Source organism: Blennius ocellaris (assembly GCF_963422515.1).
Source record: "Blennius ocellaris genome assembly, chromosome: 12".
Taxonomy (NCBI): Eukaryota; Metazoa; Chordata; class Actinopteri; order Blenniiformes; family Blenniidae; genus Blennius; species Blennius ocellaris.
In genome coordinates, this window is record NC_137661.1 from 11,010,685 (window position 1) to 11,026,244 (window position 15,560).

The following is a 15,560-nucleotide window of genomic DNA, read 5'->3' on the forward strand; positions in this document are numbered from 1 at the left end:
CTGGATAAAACTGAATGAATTCAAGGAGTCAAGTTTGGATAATACAAGCAATGTAACAGTTTGTATAATAAATGATATTAAACTTTTATTTATATTGCAGTGTCTTCAGAATGAAAATGCCCAAATACACAGAATCTATTCAGTTTCACAATGTGATATTTCCCCACAATTGCGCAAAGAAATTAATTTGAATCAGGAGAACCGAGTCATAATGCTTCATGTTTCCGTTAAAGACTGGTTTGTACATTTCATGTCGAAAGGACTCAAAACACACAGCTGCTTGCATAACCTGTAGTTTCATCGTTGCTGACGTCATACTGCTGGGGGAAATGAAATGATGCAACAGAAGCGTGTTTTCTGTTTTTCTCTGCAACATCCAGAGCAGAGGGGCCTCGTGACAAAGAATCATGGTGTTTGTCTCCCCCTGCTGGAAACAAATTCAATTCATTTCAACTTTATTTATTTATAAAGTTGAAATGAATTGAATTTGTTTCAAAATGTGTGCGTCAGCAATTTGTGCAAATCCTTAAAACTAAATTCACTCCCGATCCAAATCTTACAGTAAGACCAGTTACAAAATTGTATCAATTTGAATTTTGCACTGTTGTATCTTAACAATGTTCTTAAGTAGGGCTTTAAAGTGCAAAAAGACGAATTCTGTTTGGGATTTTTTTTTTGGGGGGGGGGGGGGGGGGGTTAGAGCAGGCAATGTCTTGAAAACATTGTAAGACAGTCATTTTTAATTTGTGGAAAGATCCTAGGGGTTATGGAACAAACAAGTCAAGTGGTAGTTTTCAATAAATTGCCTACTTACAATGTTTTGGCTCCTGTTCCCATTTCTTTTTTTTCTTTTTTCTTTTTCTTTTTTTTTTTTTACATATCATAGAACCTTTGTACGATCCAACAGTGCAAAATGCTAATTCTTGCCATTTTGTAATGTGTGTGTATGATACACAAATATACTACTCAAAAGAAATAAAGGGAACAACACAAGTCAATCACACTTCTGTGAAATCAGCTTGTCCAGTTAGGAAGCGACGCTGATTGTTGATCAGTTTCACCTGCTGTTGTGCAACTGAAACAGGTCAAATGAGAGGCAATCAGCAAGACAACCTCTATAAAGGAGTGGTGCTGCAGATGGTGACCACAAACTGTTTCTCCCCTCATCTTTTCTGGCTGATGTTTTGGTCACATTAGCGTTTTACTTTAGAGTCGGTGCTCTCAACCCTGAAGTTGCTCAGGTTATGCAGCTCAGCCATGATGTCACATCAATGGGAGCTGTGGTAGGAAGGCTTACTGTGTCTGTCAGCACAGTGCCCAGAGTGTGGAGGAGATCTCAGGAGACGTGGACGTGGACGGGGCTGGAGGAGGGTATCGAGGCCAGAGGCAGGTCCAGCTACTTCCTCCTTCATGCAAGGAAGAACAGAAGCAGCACTCCCGGGAAACTCTGCAAAATGACCTCCGGCGTGGACTGGCCTACCCGTTCCCCAGATGTGAATCCAGCACATCTGGGACATCATGTCTTGTTCCACCAATGACACATTGCACCACAGACTGTCCAGGAGTGGACTGATGCTTTGATTCAGGTCTGGGATGCCGTCCCTCAGGAGAACACCCGCCGCCTCATCTGAAGCATGCCCAGCCGTTGTAGGGAGGTCATACATACTCAGAGCAAGACAGCCTGACATCTGTGGCAGAGCGACGGACACTGAATAGACTCCTGTCCATAATAGACAATCCACAGCATCCACTGCACAACACCATCTCTAGGCAGAGGAGCAGCTTCAGTGACAGACTGCTGTCACAGTCCTGCTCCACTGACAGACTGAGGAGATCATTCCTCCCCCACGCCATCAGACTTTTCAACACCTCTCGGGGGAGGCCTTAGGCCTTAGCGGACACAAAGCCCTGGACTTACTACACACACACACACACCACGCACCCTTGAGACACACACACACACACACACACACCTTATCTTAGTTATTTGTTTATTGCTTAATTGTGTGCTTAATTACTGTTTATACTGAAGTTATATTTCTTCTATTTTACCTATTGCTTTTTTTTTTAACCCTGCATGCCCCTGTGTTTCCATGCTGCTGCTGCTGGAACTGTGAATTTCTCTTGGAGATCATTAAAGTATTTATCTATCTACATGTGGAGGCCACACACACTACCATGCCTCATTTTGACTTGTCTTAAAGAATCTCCACCTCAGTTGGATCAGCTTGTAATGCAATTTTCCACTTTTATTTTGAGCATGATTCCAAATCCAGACTTTCATGGGATAATAATTATCATTTACACAGATCATTATTTTGTTCTCGATGCATTCCATTACGTAATGAATACAAATGTAACAGCGATATTTCATTAATTCAGATCTCTGTTGCATTATTCTAGTTTTTCCTTTATTTCTTGACCAGTGTATATACATTCTAAAGGTGCAAGCACCGTGAAGAAAGTCACTTGTTTACTTTATTCTGTGTATCTGCTCGTGTCTGTAATATGAGGATGTGAAACTGGACTTGAAATGGTGTGTAATGCTGGCTGTTGGAAACGACAAATTTCACCATCACTACTTGGCCGGTTCAGCTGAGGGTGAGGATCCAGCCCTGATCCTGAACGGACCATAGGTCGGTCTGGAGGGTATAGAAATCCCCAACAGTTGCTATATTGTTTTCTGTAAACTTCAGCTGGAGGGAGGTTTCCTTGAAAGCAGTTTAGGAGGCAGACGGGTTGTAAAGATGAATTTGAATGAAACGAACATCATAATGATGTTTAAACCTAGAGTGGATCTTATTCTACAATAAATTTGGTTAAGAAACACCAAACACCTGCTTAACTACTTTTTTCTAGAAGTAATAGTCCTGAGAGCAAAACACTTGCAATTAGCCCGCACTAGTTCCCAATCCTGATATGATTACAAACGTACACCATTAATTATGAACTATTATTAAGATATTATTTCCCAACGTGCCCAAGAAAGCCATTTTTTTTTCAAAAAAATAATTTTAAAGACGGATGTCACTGGGACAAAGACAACATGAGTATAAAGGAGGCCAACTCTTATAAAAGAGGTAAAATTTGTTATTATTCACTCTGTAATCAACATCTATTTGGCGCCTCCTGGTGGTTTGTGGTGACAAGTGCGCGCCTGTGTGCAAATAAAGGGGAAAAAAGAAGCTTTACGGCTATTTGCCGTCTCGTTTAATTCATGCCATTCATCTTATCAGTATTCCATGAACAGACCCGTGTTTTTTCACGCCTCTGCTTTTTCTTTTCTTTCTAAAACACGCCACTGAGGAACGTCACATCTCGCGAGACTTCAAGTCTTTGCGACCTATCCAACATGGCGCCGTAGGGACGTTGTTATTGTTCCGTCACTCCCGAAGAAGCTTGATAAAAGTACCCCGAGAAAGCGGGCCGATCGTGTTCATGTGGGCATGAAAGCAACGTTTGGAGACCATGTTAAGGTCCACCGGCTTCTTCCGAGGGATTGAATGCCCGTTTTACACGGACACCAGCGAGGGGAAAGGCGTCCGGAATGGGTGTAACAGACCGTACTGTCTCTTCAGACACAACCACGGGAGTCGGTCCAACGGAGCCCCGGCCCACCGGAGGAAGAGAGACGTCCACTCCGCTCGCGCAGGTGATCCACTTTATCCGAAGTCTCCTTCGACAGTCCACTCGGCACGTTCGCTTTTCCATGTGCAGCAGCAGCACCGATCTGCACGCAGAGATGAGCCAGTACGCGAGAAGGATTCCTGCTGATTGTAGAAAGAAAAAGAGGCCAAAAAGCATTAATCTCCCGGTATTTCCTGGGGAGTCCTTTATTAGGAATACAAACGTCTCATTCAAGCTTCATTTGGTAGTAATTGTAAATACATTTATGGGGCACAAACTGCCAATGAAGGCCTACAAATAAAAGTGCAGATGTATTTGAGTCGATGTGTTGTTCTGGTCTGTTCCTGCTGGAGCTTTCAGTATTTCTGAGTATCTGTTCGTAGTATTTCTCCTTTCGATGGAGGATGTATGTTTCAGTCTGGTGGTGGTGGTATGAAACGGCCAGGACTAATAAGACACTGTCACCGACTTCTGGGACTGTATTTTATAATCAGGAAGACATCAGAACTGTTATTGCAAATTTACACTGCAGCTTGTTTTATTTGTACGTCTGTGATTTATTTTCTCAACTGTGGGTCTAATAATTGAGAAACAACTTAAAAGAGCGGTCCGTCAGCAGTTTTTAATGTGTCTGCCTCTTAACTGCAGTTTTGCCTATAAGTTAGTATATTCCAAAAGAATAAAAGCTGTAGATTGTCAGTGTTAGTTGAGAGATGTTTTTTTTCCCCCCAGTTATTCTAAATCTGTCTTTGTATTGTTTCAGAACAAGGCTATGATCCCTTCTACCCTGAAGTTGTGAGTAAGCATGAGCACCAGAATGGGGAGCCATCGGGGGACCTCAGTGGCGAGTTGGAGATGGTCAACAAGGCCATCGAGGAGGTCCGCTGTGAGGTGGAGAGGGAGAAGAGGAAGCTCTCTCGGATGGGGGACGAACCGTACGACCCCAGTCAGAGTGCCCTCGCCTCCTCGGTGGACTCTGCTGAGAGCCGGGCGGCGGGTTCACACTTGGCCTACGATCCCGGGAGTTATGAAATCACAACGGTGGGGTACAATCCTGCCCCCGGCTGCAGCAAGTACACCCTGGATTCAGACAATCAGAGGCACAACCTTCACTCCATGGAGTATGTTCCCACTTCAGTTAAAAAGCCGTCTCCACAGAAGTCCCCACACAAACTCTCTTCTGCTCTTTCGAGCCAGAAATATTCAAACAGCACTGCGCCGTCAAAGTCTAAATACACTTTAGAGAATTCGAGACCCACCACAGACATGGAGTATGACCCGATGTCCAACTACTCGTCGAGAATCACGGGGAAAAGCAAACGGGACTCCAGGACCCACCCCGTGAAATCAAAGCATCAAAAGACGCTCAAGCTGCCACAGACTGATCTACTTGATGAGGAGTGTGCTGTCCCTCCGAAAAAACCTCGTCTGCAGAGCCAACCCATAAAGATTTCTGACTCTGACGAGAGCTCTGGCACGGAGTATCGGCCCTCGTCACTTATTAACTGCAAGCTTAGAAAAAGCAGCGGTTCGGTTGCAGAGACGTCGGGGATGGAAAGGAGAGAGCTGACAGAAAGTATATCAAATGCACTGACACAGAGGAACAACGGAGACTTGGACGCCCAGGAAAACTCGAAGCAAACGGACAGTGTTGAGAAAAAGACGGCGGAGAATCTAAAGAGGCATAAGTCCAGCAGCAAACATGAAAAAATGCATAAATCTAAAGAGGGGCTGCACAAGTTGTCAAACAGTGAGCGAAGTAGCAGCAGTAAAGAAAGCAAGGCGGCAAAGAGCTCGAACAAAGACTCCGCAAAGAAAGAGAACAAGAGGCATGTGAAGGGAGAGGATCAGAAAAACACGGGAAAGGTTGAGGTTCGGAGGGAAGGAAGGGACGACAAGAGAATTGAAAATAAGATCAAAACGGGGGAGAAAAATAAAACAGACCAAAAGAAACGGGACAGAGACACAGAAAACGGCGCAAGGGAGAGTAAGAAAAGTAAAGAACAAAGCAAAGATAAAGACCGCTTGCACAAAAACGGTAAGCTTGAAAGTGGCAAGAGAAGAAAAGACGAGAAGAAGTTTAGCAGGACGAGTTCGAGCAGCTCGGCTTCGGCGACCCCGAAAGACGTCGTGAAGCAAAGCGGTCGAAGCAGCTCCGCTGGGAAGAGACTCGACAGCAAGCGTCTGAGTCTCAGCCACGCCGATCTGTTCGGCGACGAGAGTCCAGACGAGTCCAACCCGATCACGGAGTCCGACGACGACGCGAAGGAGGTTCTGGCGGGAAAGTTGCCCAAAGCTACGAAGGGGAGTTGGCTGAACAGGAGCGCGGAGCCCAAGTTGACTCGCTCGTCCTCTGAGGACGAGAGCGACGACGTGGTGGAGCGCAACGACGTGTTCAGCGACGACAACGGCGTGTTCGACGCCGCTTTCCTCGACGACGACTTGGACTTCAGGTCCGACCCCTTAGAGGAGTGTCTGAGGATATTCAATGAATCCAACGACGTGAAGCGAGAAGACAAGGGACGACAAGCCAATCAGGTGCCTCTGTCACGTCTCGGTTTGTACCTCCGACACAGCGTCGGAGTCTTTGACCAAAGTCAAAATGCTTGGATTTGACCAAACGTGCCGTGTTTTGCTCTCCCAGGCCTCGAGGGACCCGGATGTGAAGAGCACAGAGAGCACTTTAACGACGCTCTTTCCTGGTCAGAAGAGGAGAGTGTCCCATTGCGCTGCCAAAGGAAATGTAAGTTTCACCACGTCAGTAACTTTCTTTGTCACACATGGAGGAGTCTTTGTGTTTTCTGCTCCAGCGGAATCCTGGACAATCACTTCATTGTCTGCAAAATAAACCATTTTATTTCTCCATTATACTGTTTACTACAATGCCTTTGTCGCTATAACTGAAATGTAAGAAATCTCCCTGGGGGTTAATGAAGTATTTTCATTGTAAATATGACGCCATCTGATGTAGATTTACATTTACAAACCACACTCACAATAGTGTTATTATATGCTAATGTAATGGTTTAACACCGTCGCCCCCACAATGAGAATTTCCAAAGTTCAACTCCAGGTTTGGTGGATTTCTTCCTTTTTAATGCAGAATTTTCACATTCTCACTACTTATTGCTTACTGAGCCTTACCTGAAAACACTTGAAGATGCTGGGAGCCCACGTAAATTAATTATTATTTTTTTAATAATAATTACATTAATATTTCATCCATTTTTCTACTGTTAGAAATGTTATCAATGATGGAATTCAGCTAAATATTATAACAGCAACACTTTTGAATGATGTCTGGCCCTCATCTCAGAGTTTCCACACTAAGAGCACACTTTTTTTTTTTTTTTTTTTTTTTAACCTTTAATAACAATCTTTGCTTTTCAGGCTGAAACACCTCAGCCTGCCGCTCTGCCATCGAAGAGAATGTCTGCCCAAGAGGTCTGCTACCAGCGGATGCAGAGGGCGCAGCAGCAAGCGGCTCAGCTGACGGCCTCGGTCAACACTCACTCAGACGGACTGAAACAAGGCTTCGCTGGAGGAAAGAAGAGAATAGCGTACCTTCCGAGCTCGAAGAGGACTTCATCTGAAACAAGTAAGAGCGACTCCAGAGTGAGTAGGAATGTAACCTGTAATCACACAGGATTTCCACAACAGGAAACTAACTCGGTATTTTACCCTTCACGTCTTGGATTTAGTCTTTTATTGCAGCTGCTGCATTCAGTGACTTTTAGCTGTTTGTAGTGAACACAAGCTGTTGAAGGTGAGTGCATTGGCGACGGAATCTAGTCACCAGCTCACCCTCGGTTATTGTAGATTTCTTAATATGCAGTAAAATCTAAATGAGACGTTTTAAAGTGGAGCACTATAACTTTCATGAGCCTGTTTACATAGTGACTGGTTGTATTGCTTGTCGCCTTTACTGCCGCTTTCTTATCGTCCGTGTCTGTCGCGGATACGATTTAACTGTGCGGCCAAAAAAAAAATCACTTGTCTAAATTGTAAGTCGAGCGGCTTTGATGTTGAAAGTCACTTGTGACCTGTTCACCATGTCACCAGGTCCTGCCGGCGCCAAACCCGATGCCACTCGAGTTCTATTCCCGAGTCAGAACCACCAGATTGTCAAGTCCCAAACCACGGCGGGTATTTTGTCCAAGACCTCGTCGACGGTCATGCAGAAGAGGGTGGCGCACACGCCCACCATGAAGGTACGTCAGCGTTCGGTTTGTTTGAAACTTTCACCTCGTCGTGTCTCACTCTCTCGTGTGTGTTGCCGTTGATGGCAAACGTGTACTGAATGTTCCATCTATTCTTTCTGTAATGTGGGTTTTTTGTTGTTGTTGTTGTTTTTTTAAGAGTACTTCACTGAAGCGCCCAACCATCCCGTCTGAGTTCGGGGCTAAAGTTCCCACCATCATCCGCCAGCGCTACCTTAACAATTTCATCGACGAATGTGTGAAATTCTGCCCGTCGGAGGAGGCTGCTTTCAACATGGTAGGAATCACAAGTGGACAGAATTGAAATATCTCTGTGACTTCACTTCATTAGGCAGGAACAGGTTAACAGTGGTTGATATTGATTGGTTGGATAATGTTCAGATTAACACTTGACATCGTGTATCATTTTCATACAGATTGCAAAAAAAATAAAAAATCCTCAAATAACAGCAGATATAATGTACGTTTCATTATGAAGTTAGTGATGCAGTTAAGGTGACTTAAGTTTCAGTTATTCTCAGCCTGTTGCTTTTATACATGGAAACAGTGAAGAGCTGCGAGACTGATGTCTCTCTTTCTTTTCCTCTACGTTAAAGTGCAAAATGTAGCACAAGCCCTAATCTGATGTTCTCCAGTTAAGAGAAGCTCTAACTAATTGATGTAATTTCCGGTGCCGTGCTCAACACTGGAGAGACGCTCCTGTTTATTAGCAGACCTCTAAACCAAGTTGGGACGTTTATTCTGGGACGAGATGAAGTTTCTGAAGGATTCTCTGTCGTTTTTCACGTACACTGAAGTGTCGTTCTGTCCCCAGGCTCTCGATGAAGAGAAGCTGGTGTACGATCGCAGCAGCACGAAGAAGATCTACCTCAACATTGCCGTGAACACGCTGAAGAAGCTGCGGAGCCAGGGCAGCTCCATTTCACTGCCCGCCACCAGTATGTCCCCCGTCGGGCCCCCGCGACGACACCAGTCGTTCAAACGTTGGCTTACATTCTCGCGTCCGCATTCACGGGAAGACCTGGAAGATCATTTCTGTGTTTGCGTTTCCCCCACAGACTCTCGAGCTTCGGTTTGCAAAAAGAAGCCACAGTCTCACCAGGATGTCCTGGGAGGCCGGCTCGCCGCCACAACCAGCTTCACTCTCAACAGGAGGGGCAAACAGCAAGAGGAGAAACTCGTTGGTGAGCAACCAGTCGGGGGGGGTTCTTCTAATATGCACCATCGTCTTCGTCTTCACCCAATTCCATTCTTCACCACAACAAAAAAAAAAAATACAAATCAGAAGAAGTTGACGAAAAAGGAAAAAGAAAATAGAGTTAACGTTCAAGTAAAAACCTGTAGAATGTTGTTTACCCTCAGACGTGTTCAATAAATTTCACGACCACAGTCAGGCTGTTTCAAAGAACCATGTGAAAACCCCAGGGCGTTGTTTACTGCCACTGAACTGCCCCAGGAGCAGGCATGTGGTAGCGGCAAGATTCCAGTTACACCTAATGGCCTTTTGAGTAGAGAACTTTACTGATATTGTCCTGGAATTGACCGTTTCCTATGAGAGGGTGAGGATGGAGCACATCGGAAATCCTTGCATCATAGTTCTTGCTGTTTGTCGCTGGTACCCTCCATTGACACCAATTGTTTTTTTTTTTTTTAGCTTTCCCTAGAAATAGGTGTGGACTGACTTTTGCGATACTTCTCAGATTCTTGGGGGGGGGGGGTTTTGCCAGCGTGGCCCACGTGAGGTTTCCATGCCAACGACTCAGGACTTGAGTTGTGTCTTTGTAGAGTTTGTCAAAGTTGTCGTTCTTCCACTGGGCAACACTGGAGAAGTTGTCTAACAGGGGACGTACCGTGACATTACTGTCGGGTACTACAGATAAATACAGCTCAGTGTCTTTAGTGATAAATCTATCTTATGGTTATGGATAATATTTTCATGTACAATGAAAACAACACTGAAAGTTTGAGCCGTGACTCGGACTGATTGCAGTATTGATCGCAGCGGATAGAACCGGGAGAACAAGGCAGCACATGAAACTGTTTGGTCAATTTAGCAAAGGAACAAAACAGATTTTAGCTTTTTTTTTTTTTATAATTTTTTTTTTTTTTTACCTCATAGCACAAAGTCACTGCTCATGTTTGTGCGTTGTAGGAGCCACTCTGTACAGAAAGCTGAAGTCGTACCTGATGACAGACGAGCAGCTCCAGGAGCACAGCTACCCGAGGCTGAACCCCGAGGCTCCGGGCCGGGCCGTCATCAACGTCACGGGCAAAAAGGCCTCCTTGGACCGTGAGTGGCAACTCAAACTCTGAGATGTCCTGAGCTCCAGTGTGTTTGACCTCACGGTGTTTGACTCGGAGGTGTTTGTTGTTTGTTTTTGCAGCTTTCACAAAGGTCTGCTGTCGATGTGGTGCAGAGTACAAGATTAACATCAATGGTAACTGTGTCCGGAAAGAGGAATGCAGTTATCACTGGGGGCGTTTGCGCCCACATAAAGGTGAGATTGTTCCTTTTTTGTTGTTGTTTTCACCGTCTTGATTGCTCAAGATAGCAAAAAACACACATGTAACAATATGAATTTGTCGTCCCAGTTTTATTATAACGACCATACATTTCAGCTTGCTCTTTACTAACAGTTTCTTTTGGCTTTTTCCTAATTCCTTTCAGTGGCTGGAGGCTGGGAAAGGATGTACAGCTGCTGCTCTGCAGGTGTGGGTGTCCCAGGCTGCCAAATCTCACAGGTATGATGCAGAACCACACAGTGTCGAATAACACACTTCCTGATCGTTTTCTCTTGTCTCGGTGCAGCTGAATGATTCATCCAAGACTTCCACATTGCTGTAGTTAGATATTTCCTAATAATTACTGTGCATTTGCAGCTTTTAATCTTTTCAACGCTTACATTATATCGCAATCCTTGGTGTAGTAAACTGCTACTGCTTTTATCACGACTGTTGAAATTTGCTATCTGTTCCATCTACCAAGTTGTTTTAGTGTCTTTCTATTTTGCCTCTTGTTACTTGATTCAATTCTTTATTTGTGCTTTCCTGTTAACGGTCATCAATCACAAGCCTAACAAAGTTTTACCTTCCCTCAGCAACATGTTCAGGATGGGCGTAAAGAGTCGCTCGACGGTTATGTGTCGACATTCAGCAAAACTCTGCCGCTAGATGGAAACGGAGGCATGTTTGCGTTGGACTGCGAGATGGTAGGTCGGATGATACCAAATACTGAAATGGTGTGAATGCAAATTTGGCTTTGAGCTGCTTTATTGTTTGTGATTCTTGTCTTTATATAGCTATTCTTATTTTAGTCATGATGTAATTATTGTTGTTGTTGTTTTTGTTGCCTTTGCCTGCAGTGCTACACGAAGCAGGGCCTGGAGTTAACCAGGGTGACGGTCATCAACTCCGAATTAAAAGTTATCTATGACACTTTCGTCAAACCTGACAGCAAAGTGATCGATTACAACACAAGGTGAGTTTCTCACCGTGATCTGAGATGGCGATGGAGGTAAACCTGTGGTCAAAGCTTTGGCTTGTGGGATTTTTTGACGATTCAGAGGTGACTAAAATACTCAGAGTGCGCAGTTTTAGAGCGAAAACGCAAAACACAATGCAGGTGGTGAAGAAAAGTAAAAACTATCATGTAAAACCAGCACCACAGGATGGATTGGGTCGGCGTTGCACTGTTGACATTGCTTTTCTGTCCCTGTAGGTTTTCGGGGGTGACGAAGGAGGACTTGGAGAACACAACCATCAATCTGAGAGACGTGCAGGCGGTTCTGCTCAACATGTTCAGTGCTGAATCCATCCTCATAGGACACAGTTTGGAAAGCGACCTCGTCGCTCTGAAGGTGAGCCGATTCCTCATTTCAACAGATGCTGATTTATTGTTTTTTAAATTTTTTTTATGTACGTTGGCTTTTCTAGAAAACCCTGAAATGACTTGATTGAGGATTTGTGTAGGCCAAGAGCCACATGGGCTGACAAATGAACTCCCTCTCTCACAAAAAAAACACAAAATGACATGAAATGAAAATCCATACATTTTGTAAGACAAATGTGTTTGTCACACACACAAATGTGTGTGTGTGTCGCACACACAAACACACACACACAGCTTCATACTTTCACTCACCACGTGGTTATATCCTGCCATTTTTTGTTATGCAATATCGAAACTGCATTAATGCAGGAGAACTGTCATCTTCTCACCTGCCCATGCAGCAGCCCTGGTGTAGACGGTCATGCTGCTGTTTTGGGATTCAAAGCTGGTGTTGATGCAGAGAAGACGTCCTTTAGCATGTGGATGCACAGATGCAATAAAATAAATAAATAAACAAATTGATATTTACACTATTTTTTTTTCTGTATTCTTGTGTCGATCATAGAATTCTGCTACACAGTCGATGTAAAAAGCAGAAATACAGGATTACATCAGAAGAAATATTTAAGTTATAATTACTTTGCCATGTTCTGTAATGAACATGTATTTAAATAATGTGTTCAAGTGATGATGACCTCATCATAAACTAACCTTTAACTCTTTGCTTTGTTTATATTTACCTGATTATATTTGTACATCTCAATTGGAGGGTATATTTTTCTTTGTTCTTGCTTCAATTGTGCATTTATGTTTGACGTTAATCCACGTGAGACACCTGATCTGCGGTTGAAATGATATTCGAACAAAAAAAAAAAAAAAGCCTCTGTGTCAGGTGAAATGAAAACGAACACACTCTGACTTGACTTTTGTTTTTCAGCTCATCCACAGCACGGTTGTAGACACGGCCATTGTTTTTCCTCACCGCCTCGGTCTGCCCTACAAGCGTGCGCTGAAGAATCTGATGGCCGACCATCTTAAACGTATCATCCAGGACGACGGTGAGAGAGATCAGGCTGCAAACCAGCTGCGTTGTTGCTTTTCAAGACCTTTAATAAAGGAGGGCTCATTACAGTCATGGCAACAAAAATCTGAAAGTATTATCTACCGTCCATCCATCTTTTATACCAGAGGGGGGTTGGAGCCGATCCCAGCTAACTGGTCAGGGGGCAGGCTACACCCTGGACGAGTCCTGCACAGGACTAACACACAGAGACAAGTAAAGAAACATGTAAACGCCACACAGAAAGGCCTGGCTGATATTTGAACCCATGACCTTCTCGCTGTGAGGCGGGAGTGCTCACCGCTGTGCGACCATGCAACCCAGCTTTACACGTTCCTTTATAACACATTTGTGGGTTCGATGTTCATACAGTCTTCACAACCACCACCAACCGGTTAAAATGTGAGGCGAACATTTAAAGACCCTGGAAAAATAACAAAAAACTAGGACTAAAATATAACCAATAACTGAAATGATAACTTTACTCACATTTTTTGACTACAAAATGGAACGGAGTGGCAAATCACAAACAATATAGCAGCTGTTGTAGCTAAAGACTTATAATGGGAGTCAAAACGGTCAATGAAACTCTTTATTAAGCCCAGTAAAAATACAGTGAACAACTATAAAGTGAATCTCATAACTTCTCCACGTCTCATAGGAGTCTGTGGCCTTCAGAGGGAGAATGTAGCTCATAAATCTGCCACTACTGATCATGAATCACTCCTGAATCCTGTGTTTAACTGCACTTTAGCTGTGTGACCTGCAGAGGTCACTGCTGAAGTCCATTCTCAGTTTACAGGAAAAAAAACAACCCTTAAAAGCTTCAGAAAGTCAGGAGAAATGATCTGAAACAACATAAAGCTTTGTTTATGGCTGAAATAAACAGTTCCAGAGACACTGAAGCTTAATATGCATTGTGCAGCTTTTTCATTCGAGAAAACAGCCTTCGCTAATTTCTCCTTTCAACTTTCAGCTCAGTGTGAAAATGACGTGGTGTTTAGCTCTGATCTTACTTAGCCTGAGGTCTAATACCTTTACGGCTAAAAGAGTTGTTTCTGCAGTAATGTGTATACTGAATATTCTTTCTGCTGGGACTTTTAACGAAAGTGGAAAAAAAAGATTGACGTATTTTGTGCTTGTATTCACAGTGGGGGGCCATGACTCCAGCGAAGACGCTTCAGCCTGCATGGAGCTGATGATCTGGAAATTAAAGGAGGACGCAAAAGTGAAGACGTCGTCGGCAACTTGACCCCCTTCGGTTTGTGACGGGACTCAGAAGTTTGAGGAGGTGCGTCGAGATGCCTTCGGGAAGCCGTCTGAGGGTCGACGCTCCTTTCCCACATTTTTTTTTAACAACTGCGTGGAGCTCGGCGTCGGCGTCGTCATCTGCCGCGTTTGACGGGAGAGCCTCAAGCCCCTTCAACGCATTAGTTGTCTAAACTATGTTTTCATTTGCCCAAATTCCGAGTGATTCTGGTTACAATTGACTTCGGTTTATTAGAGTGACATCTTTTTCAAAAGTCAGACTTACAAGTAGAACCATGTTAAAGAGGAACAACTTGAAGCGTGGAGGCAGAGTCCGCCCAGTAACGACACTGCGCTCGTGTCAGGCTGCCTACAGCCTAAATTGCACTATAGAAATGCTCTTGTTGTTTAGGGCCTAAAGTCTGAGTACCTCATGTGTGGTTCAAATCACCTCATATGAAAATATGGGTTACTTCTTTATTCGTGGAATCTTGCTGTTAAGATTCAGTCTCTTTCTCTCTTTAATTTTTTTTTTTTTCTTATCCCATCACTGCTAACGCACTCTGCTACCTATTTGAACACAGTGATATAATCTATATACTTCACTGGACAACTAATGCCAACTATTTTCAATTGTACTGTCTCACGATGTGACAGCAGCTCCAACGTGATATTCTTCGACTAAACAATACCATTAAATTGAACTCAGTGTTTACTTAGATCTGGGCTTTTTAATGCAAAATAGTTAATTAGTTAACCTGTGCTATTTATGTTAATATTGACTGAATATAGAGCTGTAAATGTGCTCTGAGCAGGTTACATTTTGTATTTGTCCTTTGGTTTTAGTATTGTTGGTTGTTTATTTTTTCTAATAAATCACATATTCAAAACTGTCTGCATGTGTAAGTCATTTTAATCTGATACTTTTCCAGTGATACACGAACCTATTAAAGGTTATGAATACAGATCAATACAATCTATCCTAGTTTTGAATTTCATGTCTGCAAAACAACTAAATGCAAAGGAAGCTGTGACAGTGGGCCCTCTGTTAAGGCAGTGCCTCCAAATTTGTATTTCGTTTCATATATGGATCACAACAGATCATTACCATCAGTAGACAATTCATCGCAGAATGAAATATAGAAAAAGATAAATGACAACAGTCAGGATGGTGGCATTGACCAGCATTAAGCCATTAAAAAAACATCATCTGGTACAAAATTTAAAAGGCTTTGATTGGTTAAGCAGCTTGAAGACCTGCGTCGTGTAACAAGAGGAAGATGTTTCACTGTTGACCCATAATTCTTCTGAATCTTTTGTTTATTAAGACCTTCAGAGTGTTGCTGGATAAAAGTCAAACCAACACAGAAGTGAGCAGTCCCAGCTTTTATTAGACGTGCCACTGTTTTTAAGCTTTTAAAAAAACAAACTGTTGTTTAGTGCCATTTTCTGTTTTAATATATAAATAGTACCCAAGATTTTCATTCAAATCTTAAACCAAAGTTTAAAATTCGTAGGTTTTGTCATGTCTCAAAGAGTCATGGTCCCTTTTGAATGGTTCAGCTCGCGGTAGATG

The 15,560-nt window shown here is 43.3% G+C and overlaps 1 protein-coding gene across 1 annotated transcript; it reads left to right on the forward strand.

The window, feature by feature from the left end:
• Positions 1–3,410: 3,410 nt before the first annotated feature.
• Positions 3,411–14,742, forward strand: rexo1 (REX1, RNA exonuclease 1 homolog). Its single transcript, XM_080506784.1, has 16 exons — positions 3,411–3,652; positions 4,391–6,165; positions 6,272–6,370; positions 7,018–7,225; positions 7,690–7,838; positions 7,987–8,124; positions 8,662–8,785; positions 8,906–9,031; positions 10,000–10,137; positions 10,232–10,345; positions 10,516–10,589; positions 10,946–11,056; positions 11,210–11,325; positions 11,566–11,704; positions 12,614–12,734; positions 13,888–14,742. The coding sequence occupies exons 1-16, from the start codon at positions 3,469–3,471 to the stop codon at positions 13,986–13,988; spliced, it is 3,717 nt and encodes a 1,238-aa protein (XP_080362910.1). The 5' UTR covers positions 3,411–3,468; the 3' UTR covers positions 13,989–14,742.
• The last annotated feature ends 818 nt before the right edge of the window (positions 14,743–15,560 follow it).